Source organism: Chroicocephalus ridibundus, chromosome 9, assembly GCF_963924245.1.
Source record: "Chroicocephalus ridibundus chromosome 9, bChrRid1.1, whole genome shotgun sequence".
Lineage (NCBI taxonomy): Eukaryota > Metazoa > Chordata > Aves > Charadriiformes > Laridae > Chroicocephalus > Chroicocephalus ridibundus.
Window position 1 is genome coordinate 32,529,512 of NC_086292.1, and position 12,640 is coordinate 32,542,151.

Sequence of the window (12,640 nt, forward strand, 5' to 3'; positions counted from 1 at the left end):
CCTGGAACCCTGTGGGAGCAGTGCCAGACTCAGGCATTCATTACAGCCCGAGACCTGCACAGCCACATGCTTGCAGAGGAGCTCAGTCTGAGTTCCCATGTTTTTCCTCGCAGAAGCTTTTGACTGTTCATATAATCATATTCTATGATTCTATGAAATAGCATGGATATTTTGTGCAGGTGTTCTAAGCACAACTGCAGGACCCAGAGCCTAGAGAATAATATAGGTGCAGAGATGCAGAGGGAGCATTGGACTAGAAAATGTTTCCCTCACACTACCCTGGATTTGGAGGGTCTGGATTGGTTGTTCTTCCTTGGCACGCAGCACAAGGTGGTGCTTTCTACCTGTAGAGCCATTTATCATTATATAATGGAACCTGGGTAATATTTCATTTTAAGTTACTGTTTTTCAGTAAAACAATGGCTAGCCTTATCTCTGGCTCTGTTGCACATGAGCTGTGTTTTCATCAGCTGTCAATGCACAGATACTACCAGTTTTATATATACAGACAGAAAACTTTCTGCATTACCAGAAGGAACCTCTTGTAGAAAAGATCTTCATTGGCAGCTTACGCAACCTTTGCTGGGATGAGTTAAGAATGAAATGTGTCTGTTGACATTGTTACTGTATGGTTCTGATGATCATGTAATCCAGAGGCAATTCTGAGGTGATGGTGGTCTTGTCTTCTGCTGTTAAAAGGGTATCTTTTCAATACCACTGTTAAAAATACTGAAGTAATGCTGATACTGAGACAACTCATGAATTGACTTCTTCAGACTGATATGCACTTCAGTTTTCTGAATTTATGAGCAGTCTAGCCCCCGCACATACTGACTGTACTTGAGTGCCCAGCTGGTGCATTTTAAATTAGCAGTCATTATACTACTGAGTCACTTCTGATTGTTATCTGAGATTCACTAATGCTTTGTATCATTCACCTGTGGCAGGTTCTTGTAGCTTGATCCATATGCTTCCATCCTGCTGGTTAAGATATATTTCATTATTTCTCCAACTCACTAAAGAAATGAATTGTATTCAGTTTCTTGTGATCTTTTTGTATGGATGTTAGTGCTGTTTAGTACAGTGTATGAGTGTTATTATCAAAAAAAAAAAAAACCCCAAGAATTTTTGTTCTGCATTTGCATTGAAACAGATTTAGTTGCTACAAAGCTTAGATGCCAAATTGGGCCATAATCCACTAAGGTAGCTCTCTTCCAGAAGTGTCTGCATTGCTTTTTTAACTAGCCTCCTCACTATTTCCAGCTTTCCTTCTGTTACTACATCTTTATTATGTTACATTTTAGAAGTGTTTCCCTTGTCTGACGGTGATGCAGATGGGCAGTTTGTGGTCCTTCAATGACTTGCCCCAGTGTGCCCATGTCTGTCCTGTGCTGGGGAGCCAGAAATGGACGTAACGCTCCAGATGAGCTTCACCAGGGCCGACCAGGGGGGAAAGGATCACCTCCCCTGCTATCCTAATGTGGCCTCAACATAATGATACAGTTGTATAAATAGTATAAAAGCATAAATGTAGAAGGGGTATAAAAGAGAAAGCAGTACAGCATAGGGGCCAGAAGGCTGTGAAGTGGGTAGGTTTAGCGTAATGTGCTTTGGCACTGAAAACCATGTAATTGTGTAACCATACCCCCCACACTTCCAATTTGTTGGAGTAAGTTGGGTTTTGCAGGCAGTGCTGGTGGATGAGGCTGGGAAGGAGCCCACCCTCCTGGGGCAGGAAGTAAGTGATGTTTGTGTGCGCGGAAAGAAGCAATTTCTAAGAAAGCAAAGGCATTCAATTTTTAAGGTTAAATATAACCAGGAGTAGGAAAGGACTGTGTACTGTCTTTCATTGGGGAACAGTGAAATCAACCGCTTTCCAATTTCTTTCACAGTTTATTTCTCTGTAGCTGTGGTACAAGCAAGAGCCAACGAATATCATCTGCAACCAGTAGGAGATCTCCATGCTAGTCCTTACCCTTGGCACATGCTGAAGTTGCAACTCAGCCTGTGAGGAGGAATTAACAGGAAAAATCTAATTCATGTTCAAAGGTAAACTTTGTTTGATACATGTTGTGTATCATTTAACTTCATCCTGTTTTCTTTGCTTTGCACTATTTCTGCAGCAGTGCAGGCAGGGTAGAAGTTTGGAGATACCTTAGCATAACTGTGTCTTGAATGCCACCCGTTTTATAGCTTGTCTAGCACCAACTACTCTTGAAATGCCTGCTTTAATTTTTATTTGATATTTGTAGAGAACATTGCCTAGAAGGATGGGTTACACTTTTTCAGGAATAAAAAAGTAAGTACAAAACGTAGTAATGCAGATGTATTTTTATTAGCCATGGATTTGGCAAGAAAAACTCCCATGCTGGACATTGTGTCATATTTCACTTGAGGCAAGAAAAATGTTGGTGCTTTTCTCTTATGGTTAGCTGGTATTACTTAATAACTACTTTGGAAAGCTCTGGAAAGATGGTTGGGTTGGGTGGGGTTTTGGGGGGACATGGGGAATTAGATATCAAAACAGAGACCTTTGCGTGCCCTGATTGTATTAGCCAGTGCTCTTATTGCATCTCTTGGAAGAACAATAGGGATGAAATCCTGCCCAACCCTTCCTTTCTGCCCCTCCAAGGTGGGCCTTGGTCGGTCCAAGTGTTTATACTGTATACTGGTGGCAGGTGCTCCTGATACTGTTTCTGGAGGTGGCTTCTTCACTGAACTATAGAAATACTGCAATAGAGGAAGCTACAAACATACCCAATACCCTGGATCCTCTGTACCTTTGGCTCCAAAACCTTAGAGCCTGAACTTGAGTCCGTCTGAGTGCTTTCTACCATAGGCTTTAGTTGAGGCCAAGGGCTCGACTGGCCCAAGGGCTACCACACATACTGTCTCCTGTTTGATCTGTTCAAAGGCTTATCAGTACTCAGGATCCCAGTTGAGATAGTTCTTCTTTCATGTCACTTGATACAGAGGACTTGCAATCTGACTGTAACCCGGAATATGTGTTCTCCAGAAAACCACAATTCCTAGGAAAGCTTGTCTTTCTCATTTGTTAACTGGTGGGAATATGGCTGTTCTATTACTGATCACATCCACTGGGATATGATGTCCATCTTACCATTCTATTCCCCCAAACTGGATCTCTTGTGCAGATCCTTTGACCTTGCTTTAACCTCAAAGTCCCATCCAACCTGGCCTTGAACACCTCCAGGAATGGGGCAGCCACAGCTTCCCCGTGCATCCTGTTCCAGTGCCTCACCACCCTCATAGTGAAAAATTTCTTCCTGATATCTGATCTAAATCTACCCTCTTCCAGTTTGAAGCTATTACTGTTTGTCCTATCACTACGTGCCCTTGTAAAAAGTCCCTCCCCAGCTTTCTTGTAGGCCCCCTTCAGATACTGGAAGGCTGCTATAAGGTCTCCCCGGAGCCTTCTCTTCTCCAGGCTGAACAACCCCAACTCTCTCAGCCTGCCCTCATAGCAGAGGTGCTCTGACCTCCTCTGGACCCGCTCCAACAGGTCCATATCCTTCTTGCGCTGAGGACTCCAAAGCTGAACTACTGCAGGTGATGTCTCACCAGCACAGAGTTGAAATGGTAGTGTTGTGTTTCCATACCTGGGGCAGTCAATTCCAGGTGTACTGGACACCCCTCCATGTGAAAGGGAGCTGTGGCTTGAAGTCTGCTGCCAAAGGAATCAAAACACACAGGTAGCATCATTTGTAGCGTGACATTTGATGACTGCCTTTGACTCCAGTTCATATCGGAGTTCTAGCATGGCCGGTACACCAGCACATAATGATGGCATGAGTGTTCAGACTGTGGTAGTCCACTGTTAGCCTCTACTCACCATCAGACTTTTGTGCTGGCCATGGGACGATTACAGGGTGAGTGAGTCTTGCTGATCACTTCTTGTCTCTCTCGTCAATTAATTAGCTCATGTGTGAGAACCAGGAGTTCTCAGCTGATGTGATACTGTTGACCATGCACCTTCATGGTAGCAATCAACGCCTGCTGTTCTTCAGCACACACTCCACAACAAAGGATCCTCTGAGAGGCAGGACAAGGTAGACAGCACAAGGTAGACACAGTCCCAAGGATCTGGGGAGGAAGAGAGATTCTCTTCAAACTGCAGGAGCTGACAGGCCAGTCTATCTATAGTTGGTACCTTGACCTGTTATCACCAGGGTGCTTCATGTAGTATTGGTCTGTTCCATACAAACTTCCGCCACATGGACCACATGCACTGGATTTTGGCCAGATCTTTGGAGGACTGGTTGTTGTCCAGGTTGCTGTAAATCACCCCCACCACCAATAATTCACTCAGATACAGGATACCTTCCTCAATGGTGGTCTCACTCGCCTGAGTAGCTTGCACATCTTCCTTGAGGGGATACCTTGCCTTCACACTCAACAGGAACTGCCTCTGGAGGCTGTGTATTGTTGCCCCTTTTCCAGTCCTTTTGCTGATTTCCTGGTCTCTTGTTAAGGATCCCAGCTTCCTTACCCTCTAATTTCTGACTATGGGCCTCAGTATCCCAGTGGCAGAGCAACCATGTGATAGTCTGCTTTCCTGGTTGACAGCTGTTATCTTTCCACATAGTGGGAGCATTCTGATTACGCAGGGAAGTTTGAGAAACTGAAGGGCCATTGCAACAAGGCAGGAAACATCTACCCTGGAGGAGGAGCTACCATTCTTAATTTCTCTACTGGAGGACAAGAGGAGAAAGGTGAAGTTGTTAATTGACTCCATGAGATGATTCCCAGAGTATTGGGATAGCAGCAATCCATGGGCCAGACACCAGATTAGGCTCAAGGCTAGTGCATTTTTCACAGCTCCCACAGGCAAAGAAGAAACAAGTGATAAACAAGACAGCAAACAGCAAAGGCTGAAAGTGGCCATTAACAAACCCTGGAGCTGGATGTACAAAGCCCTGGAGTTTGCTGACCCCAGCCAGCAACGAAGCACCTACCATCTGCTCACTCACTGTCCTCACCCCTCAGTGGGATGGGAGAAAGAATCGGAACAGCAAAGGCAAGAAAAAACCCTCGTGGATCAAGACAAAGACAGTTTCACTAAAGTGAAGGAAAAAGGGCGAAAAAAGCAAGTGACACGAAGACAATCACTCACCACCTCTCACAACTAGACTGATGCTCAGCCTGTCTCTGAGCGACAGCTACTTTGGAAAGATGCTATTCCAGTGTTACTGTTGAGCATGATGTTGGACAGTGTGGAAGATCCCTTCGGTCTGCTGGGTCAGCTGTCCTGGCTCTGTCCCCCCCAGCCTCCTGCCCTCCCCAGCCTGCTCGCTGCGGGGACAAACAGAGAAAGAAAGCCTTGATGCTGTGGAAGTGCTGCTTAGCAACAACTAAAATATTGATGCGTTAGCAACACTGGTTTAGCCACAATTCTAGAAAAATGAATGAAGAATCATAGAAAATTAACTTCATCCCAGCCAGACCCAGTACAGTGAAGAAACTATAAATTACAGAAGTGGTATTGACAAGGCAAATATAAGAACCAAATGCTAAGCTCTGTTGTATGTATGTTACTATTAGTAAGCAAGACAAAAGAGCTCCTGGCTAGTCAAACATTTAAATACTTGCTGAACTTCAGTGTATGGGCAGTGACACTGATATGATTACGCTTTGAATGAGCAGTGCCTGTGTTTGGCTGGATCGGAGTCTTCAAGTTGCAGAATTATTTACAAGATGCACATAAGAAAAATCAATAAAAAGATGAAATGTTAAGAAAGAGAAAACCTTCCAGTGTGAGTGATCAACAGCTTCTAGGCTAAGGCAGAGTTGGATGACAAATGCTGTTTATTTTAATATGTAACTTGGATGTTTTAGCATTTTTAATAGCCTTGTTTGGGGAAGAGAGGAAAAATGTGGTTTACATCACTTTGGAGTATATTCTAAAATCCTGTTTCTTTTTCTCCTTGGCAGATGGATGCCTTCTAGCCAAGCTGCGAGTCCTGCTGCTGCTGCATGTCTGGCAGCATCTCTGAATGATCTCATGACTCTTGATATGGATGCAGTCCTGTCAGACTTTGTTCGGTCCACGGGGGCAGAACCGGGTCTGGCAAGAGACTTACTGGAAGGTAAGCTTTCAAGATACCAATATTTCCTGTGTTCACTGCTTGCTTAAAGCAAGACCCAGTCATAAAAAGAGAATTCAGGTCTTTGGAAACAGACGTTTCTTAGTATTTTGACTAGTAAGTCAACTCTTGTAATAAGCTGACCACAGATTGTACTTAAGGTAGGCGTTGTCAGCAAAAGCCTTAAAAAGTAGATTGCTGTATTTTAGGTTATTAACAGTCATGCCTTAAAAGTATATATGCCAGGGGGAGAGTGGAGGGGGCTTTAGCTGAATTTTGTCATTTTCAGCTGCCTGAAAGTAGTTGTAAGTGTTTCGGCTCACTGTGCAAAGCAGCTAAGTTTAATCTGAAATGTCAGTCACTAAAAGCGATAGAGAAACTAGAGATATTTTTGGGGCCCAGCGACTAATTTGCATACCTGAACTTCATGGTATGGGAGTCAAATGGCTGGGCTGAAAAACATCTAAGAAGCAGTATCAGAAAAATAACCGGGTCTTTTTGCTTATTTTGTTGTAGTTGTTTTAAGTTTATAAGCTTAAAAGTGGAAAGACACCTTTGATATTCAAAGGCATTTTGTAAAAGTTGGGTTTGTTCACGTCTTCTGATGCGGGCTGGCAACAACCGTGAAGATGGGAAGTTAGAAATGAGTAGGTGAGATCTATGTAAATTGCAGGTGGTTCTGTGGGCTTGATACATGCACACTGGACTTTTTCCCTGAAAGTTTTTTTTAATCTTAATATTCTTTAAGAAATCGTGCGTTTTAATCGAAGTAACTACTGAACAGCCACAGCAGACTTAAAAGTATACATCAGGGTATATATCTCCCTTTTGCAAGAGCAATGTCACTTTATTGTATTTATGCTGGAAGTTTTAAATTTTGCTGTAAGTTCTTTTCTTATCCGTTTTTTTCAGTAATAAGGAATGATATATTATTAACACAGAGATGCACACAATTTTGCAGCATTTCCCAAGTCATCTGTGTTACACGTAATAAAACTTTAGAATACCTGCCTATGAATGTCATCATTGGCTTGCTATATTTGAGACTTCTGTTTTGTCTGACTGATGTGCACAACCTGTCATTCTAGCCTAGAATCTGTCTTGGTTTGTTGGTCTTTTTGAAAAAGAATACGAGAAGGTTTTTCTCAGCAATATCAGGACAGATTGTCACTTATTGTGGTGATAGAGCACTGCCAAAATTTGAAAAAGTGTTCTTACATATCATAGGTGATTCAGAAGAGTTACTTATCTTGTTTTCCTTGCCGTATGTTTCCCTTGCTATAAAGGATAATGCTTCCAAATAAATATAGAATAGTATTCTTTTGTGTTATACTTCTCATTTCTGTAGATAATAAATTCAAACCATACATATTAACAACGAAATAAGCAATAAACAATTTAATTATTTTGAACAGGCTAATAGACATATGCATTTAGCCCAAATTATTTCCTCCCGCACGGGAATTTTTCAAAGTAAAATGAACTGTTGCTACTCTGGACAAGATGTGCTCACAGGAACATTTCAGCACTTGTGGGTGCGTTTGGTCTAACGGTTTCTAGTGCTGTCCATATCTGGTGCTGGGGGACACTAATTGATCCAGTGGTTTCTCATTTGTTTAAAAAAAACCCTAGAAGGGATGCCACCCTTACACCATTATGACTGTCTTTCGTGGTTGCCACAGTGTGTAGATGCTCTGGGCTCTGTGAGCAGCACCGAAACCCGGGGAGTAACTTCTTACAGATAAGCAATATTCAGAAGAGCAGCCCCCCACACTGTGGTGCACAAGGCTATAGCAAATGTATGGCACCTGGTCTTGCAGTGATGATGTATGTATAATATTTTCAATTGAAAATTTGAAAACAGGTGTGCACAAGTATTTTTGAGAAATGTCAAGATTTGGTTGTAGTTTGTGGCTCCAAAATGACTGTCATGGAGAACTTTGAGGAAAAAAATCTTGCTTGTACAGACTCTCATTTCCATGTAATCACAAGTTTTGGTCAGTTCTTCTAGGGTCCCATTGTCCTTCTCTCTTTCTGATCTGCTCACAGTTTCTGTTGTTATAACTTACTCAGACTGAACATGCTTCTATGGAGTGTACACATCTTTTTCAGACACATTTCTAATACTGTTTCCTTTGTTCATCTTTTGGGGGAAATTTCTTTAATTTCACTATCCTGTAGACAATCAAGGATACCAAGGATGATGCTTGCTTATACAATTATTTTAATATATTAATTGTTTTGCTTTGATTGTACTGTGGATGCATCATGACAGTAGTGTGCACAATACGTGGTGTTCCCCCCAGCAACATATAGGCAAGTTAAATACACACTGACTGTTGTAAAAACAGCAAAAAATTCTATACATTACATATGGATTGCATATAGATTTTCTAAATTGCCAAAAGCCATCCTAAATATTGGCTCTGTTGATGTTTCTATACTCTGCCTGTCCTGCTGGTAAAATCCCTGCAGTTTCTTTCTGTTGAATTTTGTATTGAGCACAGCTACTGGTCTCACTAAAACATTCCACCTGTTGTGCTTGACGGGTGTCTCCCAGAAGGTGTCCATTCTTGATTTGATATGAAGATAGGAAGAGATTTAAAAATGTGTGTGTGTGTATATATGTACACACACACACACACTCACATATTGGTTCTAATTTATTTGTCTCTGGTTCTTTTTGTCAGCCATGAGCATCCTAAATAATACTATTAAACCAATTGCTTTTCCATCTAATTTTGGTAAGCTAAACATGCTGAGCTCCCAGTCTCACTTCCTGTCTCTATATCTTCTCTGTCATTCAAAAGAATGTATACAGAAATGGTTTGGCTATTTTGGTATATATCTTTCTAGTGCAAAGATTGCCTCTTTGCAATTACATCGCATATGCTGCTGTTTGTATCTTTGGCCAAGTTTGCTGTAGTATTGCACAGGGAGCTTGTGGTCAAGTCCATGCTCAGTTTGACATTTCAAAGTTAGCAGTTTTAGAGTTCTCTGCACTTGCTTAACTGTTAAGGAATTCAGATTTCACACACTTAAAATCTTAAAGGCATTATATCAATGGTATGAGAACTTTGTTGTGCACTTATGAAAATGGATGTGAGTGCAGACTTTTAAAGCTGCCTCAAAATTAAAAATGGGTTTGTTTTTCTTAGTTCTGCCTAAGAAATTACTTTTATTTCCATGACATTGTTATGTCTACATTTAGAAAAGCCTTATATCTGTCTAATCAGCCAATCATTGGTAGAAAAATATTGCTTTAGAAATTGCTTAGTTTATGTTTGTCCAATACACAATTTGTGTTTCATTCCTGCTTTTCAAACACTACTTATTGAGTCTGAAAGGCCAGTTGTAGGTTTCTCGCTATTTGCTATTTATGTGATACAGCTATGGGAATTTACATGTACAGACTTGGAGAAAGTAGAAGGAAAGGGATGTGCAGGCAGAAGGGGCTTAGCACATATACCTACACTATAGTAAGGCATCTGCCTCACTGTTTGAGTTTTCTTGAGGCTTTCTTGATTTTTCTTGAGTATTGTAAAGAACCTTTCTTCCATTACAGTTTATTCTGATAATTTGGTAGATTTTTGGTAGATAAACAGCCCATTTCTGCTGTTAAAGAAAACTTTTGAAACCTGAGATTACAATGTGATACATCATAGAGCTATGTGTTATGATTGATTCAGTGATTCTATTTTTTTTTTCATTTAACTGTATATAAATATTTCAAAACTAAGGCCTTTTCTCAACTGTTCATTGTAACAGTGGTGCTATTTCTGGCTGGATGTATACTGTAAATGTACACTATTTGTGTTAAATAATAACTAAGATAGCAAAGAATATTAGATTTATTGTCATGTAGAGTCCCATAACTGGCATATTGTCAAGGACAGATTATGCATTGTCTTCAAGCAGAGGTTTTGATAGCACAAGATTGTTTACCTTATTACTGATATGCATCTATTAAAGATACACAGTCAAATGAGTAATCAAAGTTTGTTCCGCTCTCTGATGTGCTATGGATGCTTAGTAACTCAGTTTGAGAGCTCAGAATGACTTTATAGCTTTAAAGTGTGAATACTCTTCTCTCCCCTTTCTGCTCTCAGGTTTTTAGTTTTTTGTTTCCTTGCTTTTGAGCATCCCAATAACGGCGTGCTCACTTCTGGGGTGAGAACCCAAGGTAGCCGAGATCATGAGAAAAATCCTTTTGTGGGGCTTATGTACAGCTAACCCAAACAGCATCTTCTCTCTCTCAGTTCTGGAGGCTTTCATCTACCCTTCGCTGCACTAGTATAAATTTTGTCGTGTGCCTGCATGCCTGAGCAATAGCTGAGTGGGCTATTTCTGGGCTGAATTCTCCAGATGATCTCTCTCCACATCAGAATCTGCCCTCTATCAGAAGCTGCAGTACTCTTTGTCTGCTCTGTTAGTTGCTGGCAGTGTCTTGTGCATAGAACACTTCATGCTTGGTTTTGGTTGCTTGTTCTTCTTGGTACCTCTCCATATGTTTTATACTGACGAGCTTTTTCTTCCTCTACTCCGCACTCCTTGCTTTCTCGTCTGAATGCTGTCCTGGACCACCCGGACTGCTTCCATCATTCTTTTCAGTTGAAAGAACAGCTCTCTACCAGCTCTGCCAAATTTCCTAGCTACTGTTATGGCTGAATTATTAAAATGGGAAGCACAGTTCTTTCAGCTTGGTTATGATTACAAGATTTTGCAATGTTCATCCTTGTTGCTTAGGACTCCAGGGAGGGCACTCGGTTCATAGCTGTTTACACCTTCGGCTTTAGTCTTGCAGAGACTTCAAAGTAAACGCCCAGCAGTAATTTTGAGCACCTTTTGAGAGCCTGCACATCTACAGATAAGTGTCCTCAAACTCATGGCTTCTCCAAGACATCATAAATCCTGATGGGTTTATGTTAATAATTAAGAGTCAACCAAATAATGATATGTCCCTATACAAATAAAAGGACACTAAAAGCTATTTGCTGACTGTACCAGATAATAAATAAAATCATGGGATGGGGAGAATATATGAGCACCACATATGTCAGCAAATTATAGCGTGGAGAGAGCGACTGTGACAGTTGCTTGGCTCTCTGAGTAGCATTTGACTCAGGAGACGTGGAAACTGGATCTGGTATTACACAGCGTTATGCTTCAGGAATCAGATATGCTTGTAGCAGATCCCTTTGTATCAAAAACATCTGCTGCAGACCTGAGATCTTGTCTCTGTGCACTTTCCTGAGATCTTGTCTCTGTGCACTTTCCTTCAGGACGAAGGAGGACTGTAGAACTTTGTTACAAAAAAACCCACAACAGATTTACTCAATCAGCCTGCCTGAAAACAAGAGCGTTCCCATCACTGTAAATCTTACTCCAACAGCCTTTCACGTAATTCCTTGAGACAAAGGCTTCATTTTGAACTAGCCGTATCCAAGTTTAAAAACATTTTTTAAAATTGCATTCAAATCTCACATTGAATCTTGTGCACCACAACAAGATTATTACTAATTCTTTTCCTCTCCATATTCTTCCAAAATATATTACCCCCTATTTTTAAACTTATGGTTGTTGGTGGTATTATCCTGTCTTTCATGAGGAACTTACTAGCTATAGGAAGCTAGGTGGTTGAAAGGCACTCAGATGCTTTAAAAAAAGGATGCAGTTTGGGGCATAGAAGGACACAGTTCATCCCGTGTTATTGTAAAAGAGTTTTTCCATTAAATGGAAACATTCTGTGTTTTCATTAGATGAGCCTGATTTTTGAAAACAGGAACTCCAGAAAAGCAGAAGACTCTATTAGAATCCACTTGTATGTTTAAGGTTGTAGCAAAACCCCATATCAGAAGGAGTTTGTTCAACTCAGTCTTCGCTACCTGGGAGATCTGCTTCTGACACTGTTTGATTTGTATAGGTCACCCGTACCACTGTTTCAGGTCTCTCTGCTTTTGATACTCATTTTCTTTCCCCTCCATTTTATTTTTCAGTGATTAATTTTCTAGCTCTTATTGCTGAAAATATATACTCAGTCTTTAATCTCATTCATAGATATGTTCTTCATAATAAATATTCATAAATTTCAATTATGTATCATTAGCTCTGCCAATGATATGTTAGTGCATTGTACACATTTGCTAAATCATTTGTTTCTTAGAAATGTTATTTTTCAGCTTCACTTTCATTTTTGGATTATTACTTCCTGAGCTTTTCATCTGTTTCATTTCATATCTCTGAGATATTGTTCACCACTTTCTCAGGTTTTTACCTTGTGTGCTTCCAAGAACCGAAAGCATACTTCTGTATGTGACACTATGTAGAGTAGGTATTACATTTTGTGAAACTCCATTTTAAGATTATTTTTCTTTTGCTAACCAGCTTTTCAGATTCCCTTTTGATCTTTTTCCTGTTCACTAATACATGTTCTTTCAAGTTTATTTACTTTTCCTAATAAGGTGATTATAGATGAAGATACTATTTCCAATATATTTTTTAAACTACTCCTTTACTGAAAAAGTTGGCACCTGTAT

At 40.6% G+C, this 12,640-nt stretch overlaps 1 protein-coding gene across 8 annotated transcripts in view; it reads left to right on the top strand.

The window, feature by feature from the left end:
- OTUD7A (OTU deubiquitinase 7A) overlaps window positions 1-12,640 on the top strand; it is a 151,904-nt gene that overhangs the window by 82,359 nt on the left and 56,905 nt on the right. For all 8 annotated transcript variants that reach the window (XM_063345785.1, XM_063345784.1, XM_063345783.1 and 5 more), the window contains 2 exons: window positions 1,893-2,049; window positions 5,953-6,107. In XM_063345785.1, coding sequence (XP_063201855.1) covers window positions 5,957-6,107 — 151 coding nt within the window. In that variant the 5' untranslated portion in view covers window positions 1,893-2,049; window positions 5,953-5,956. The remainder of the gene's footprint in view (window positions 1-1,892; window positions 2,050-5,952; window positions 6,108-12,640) is intronic.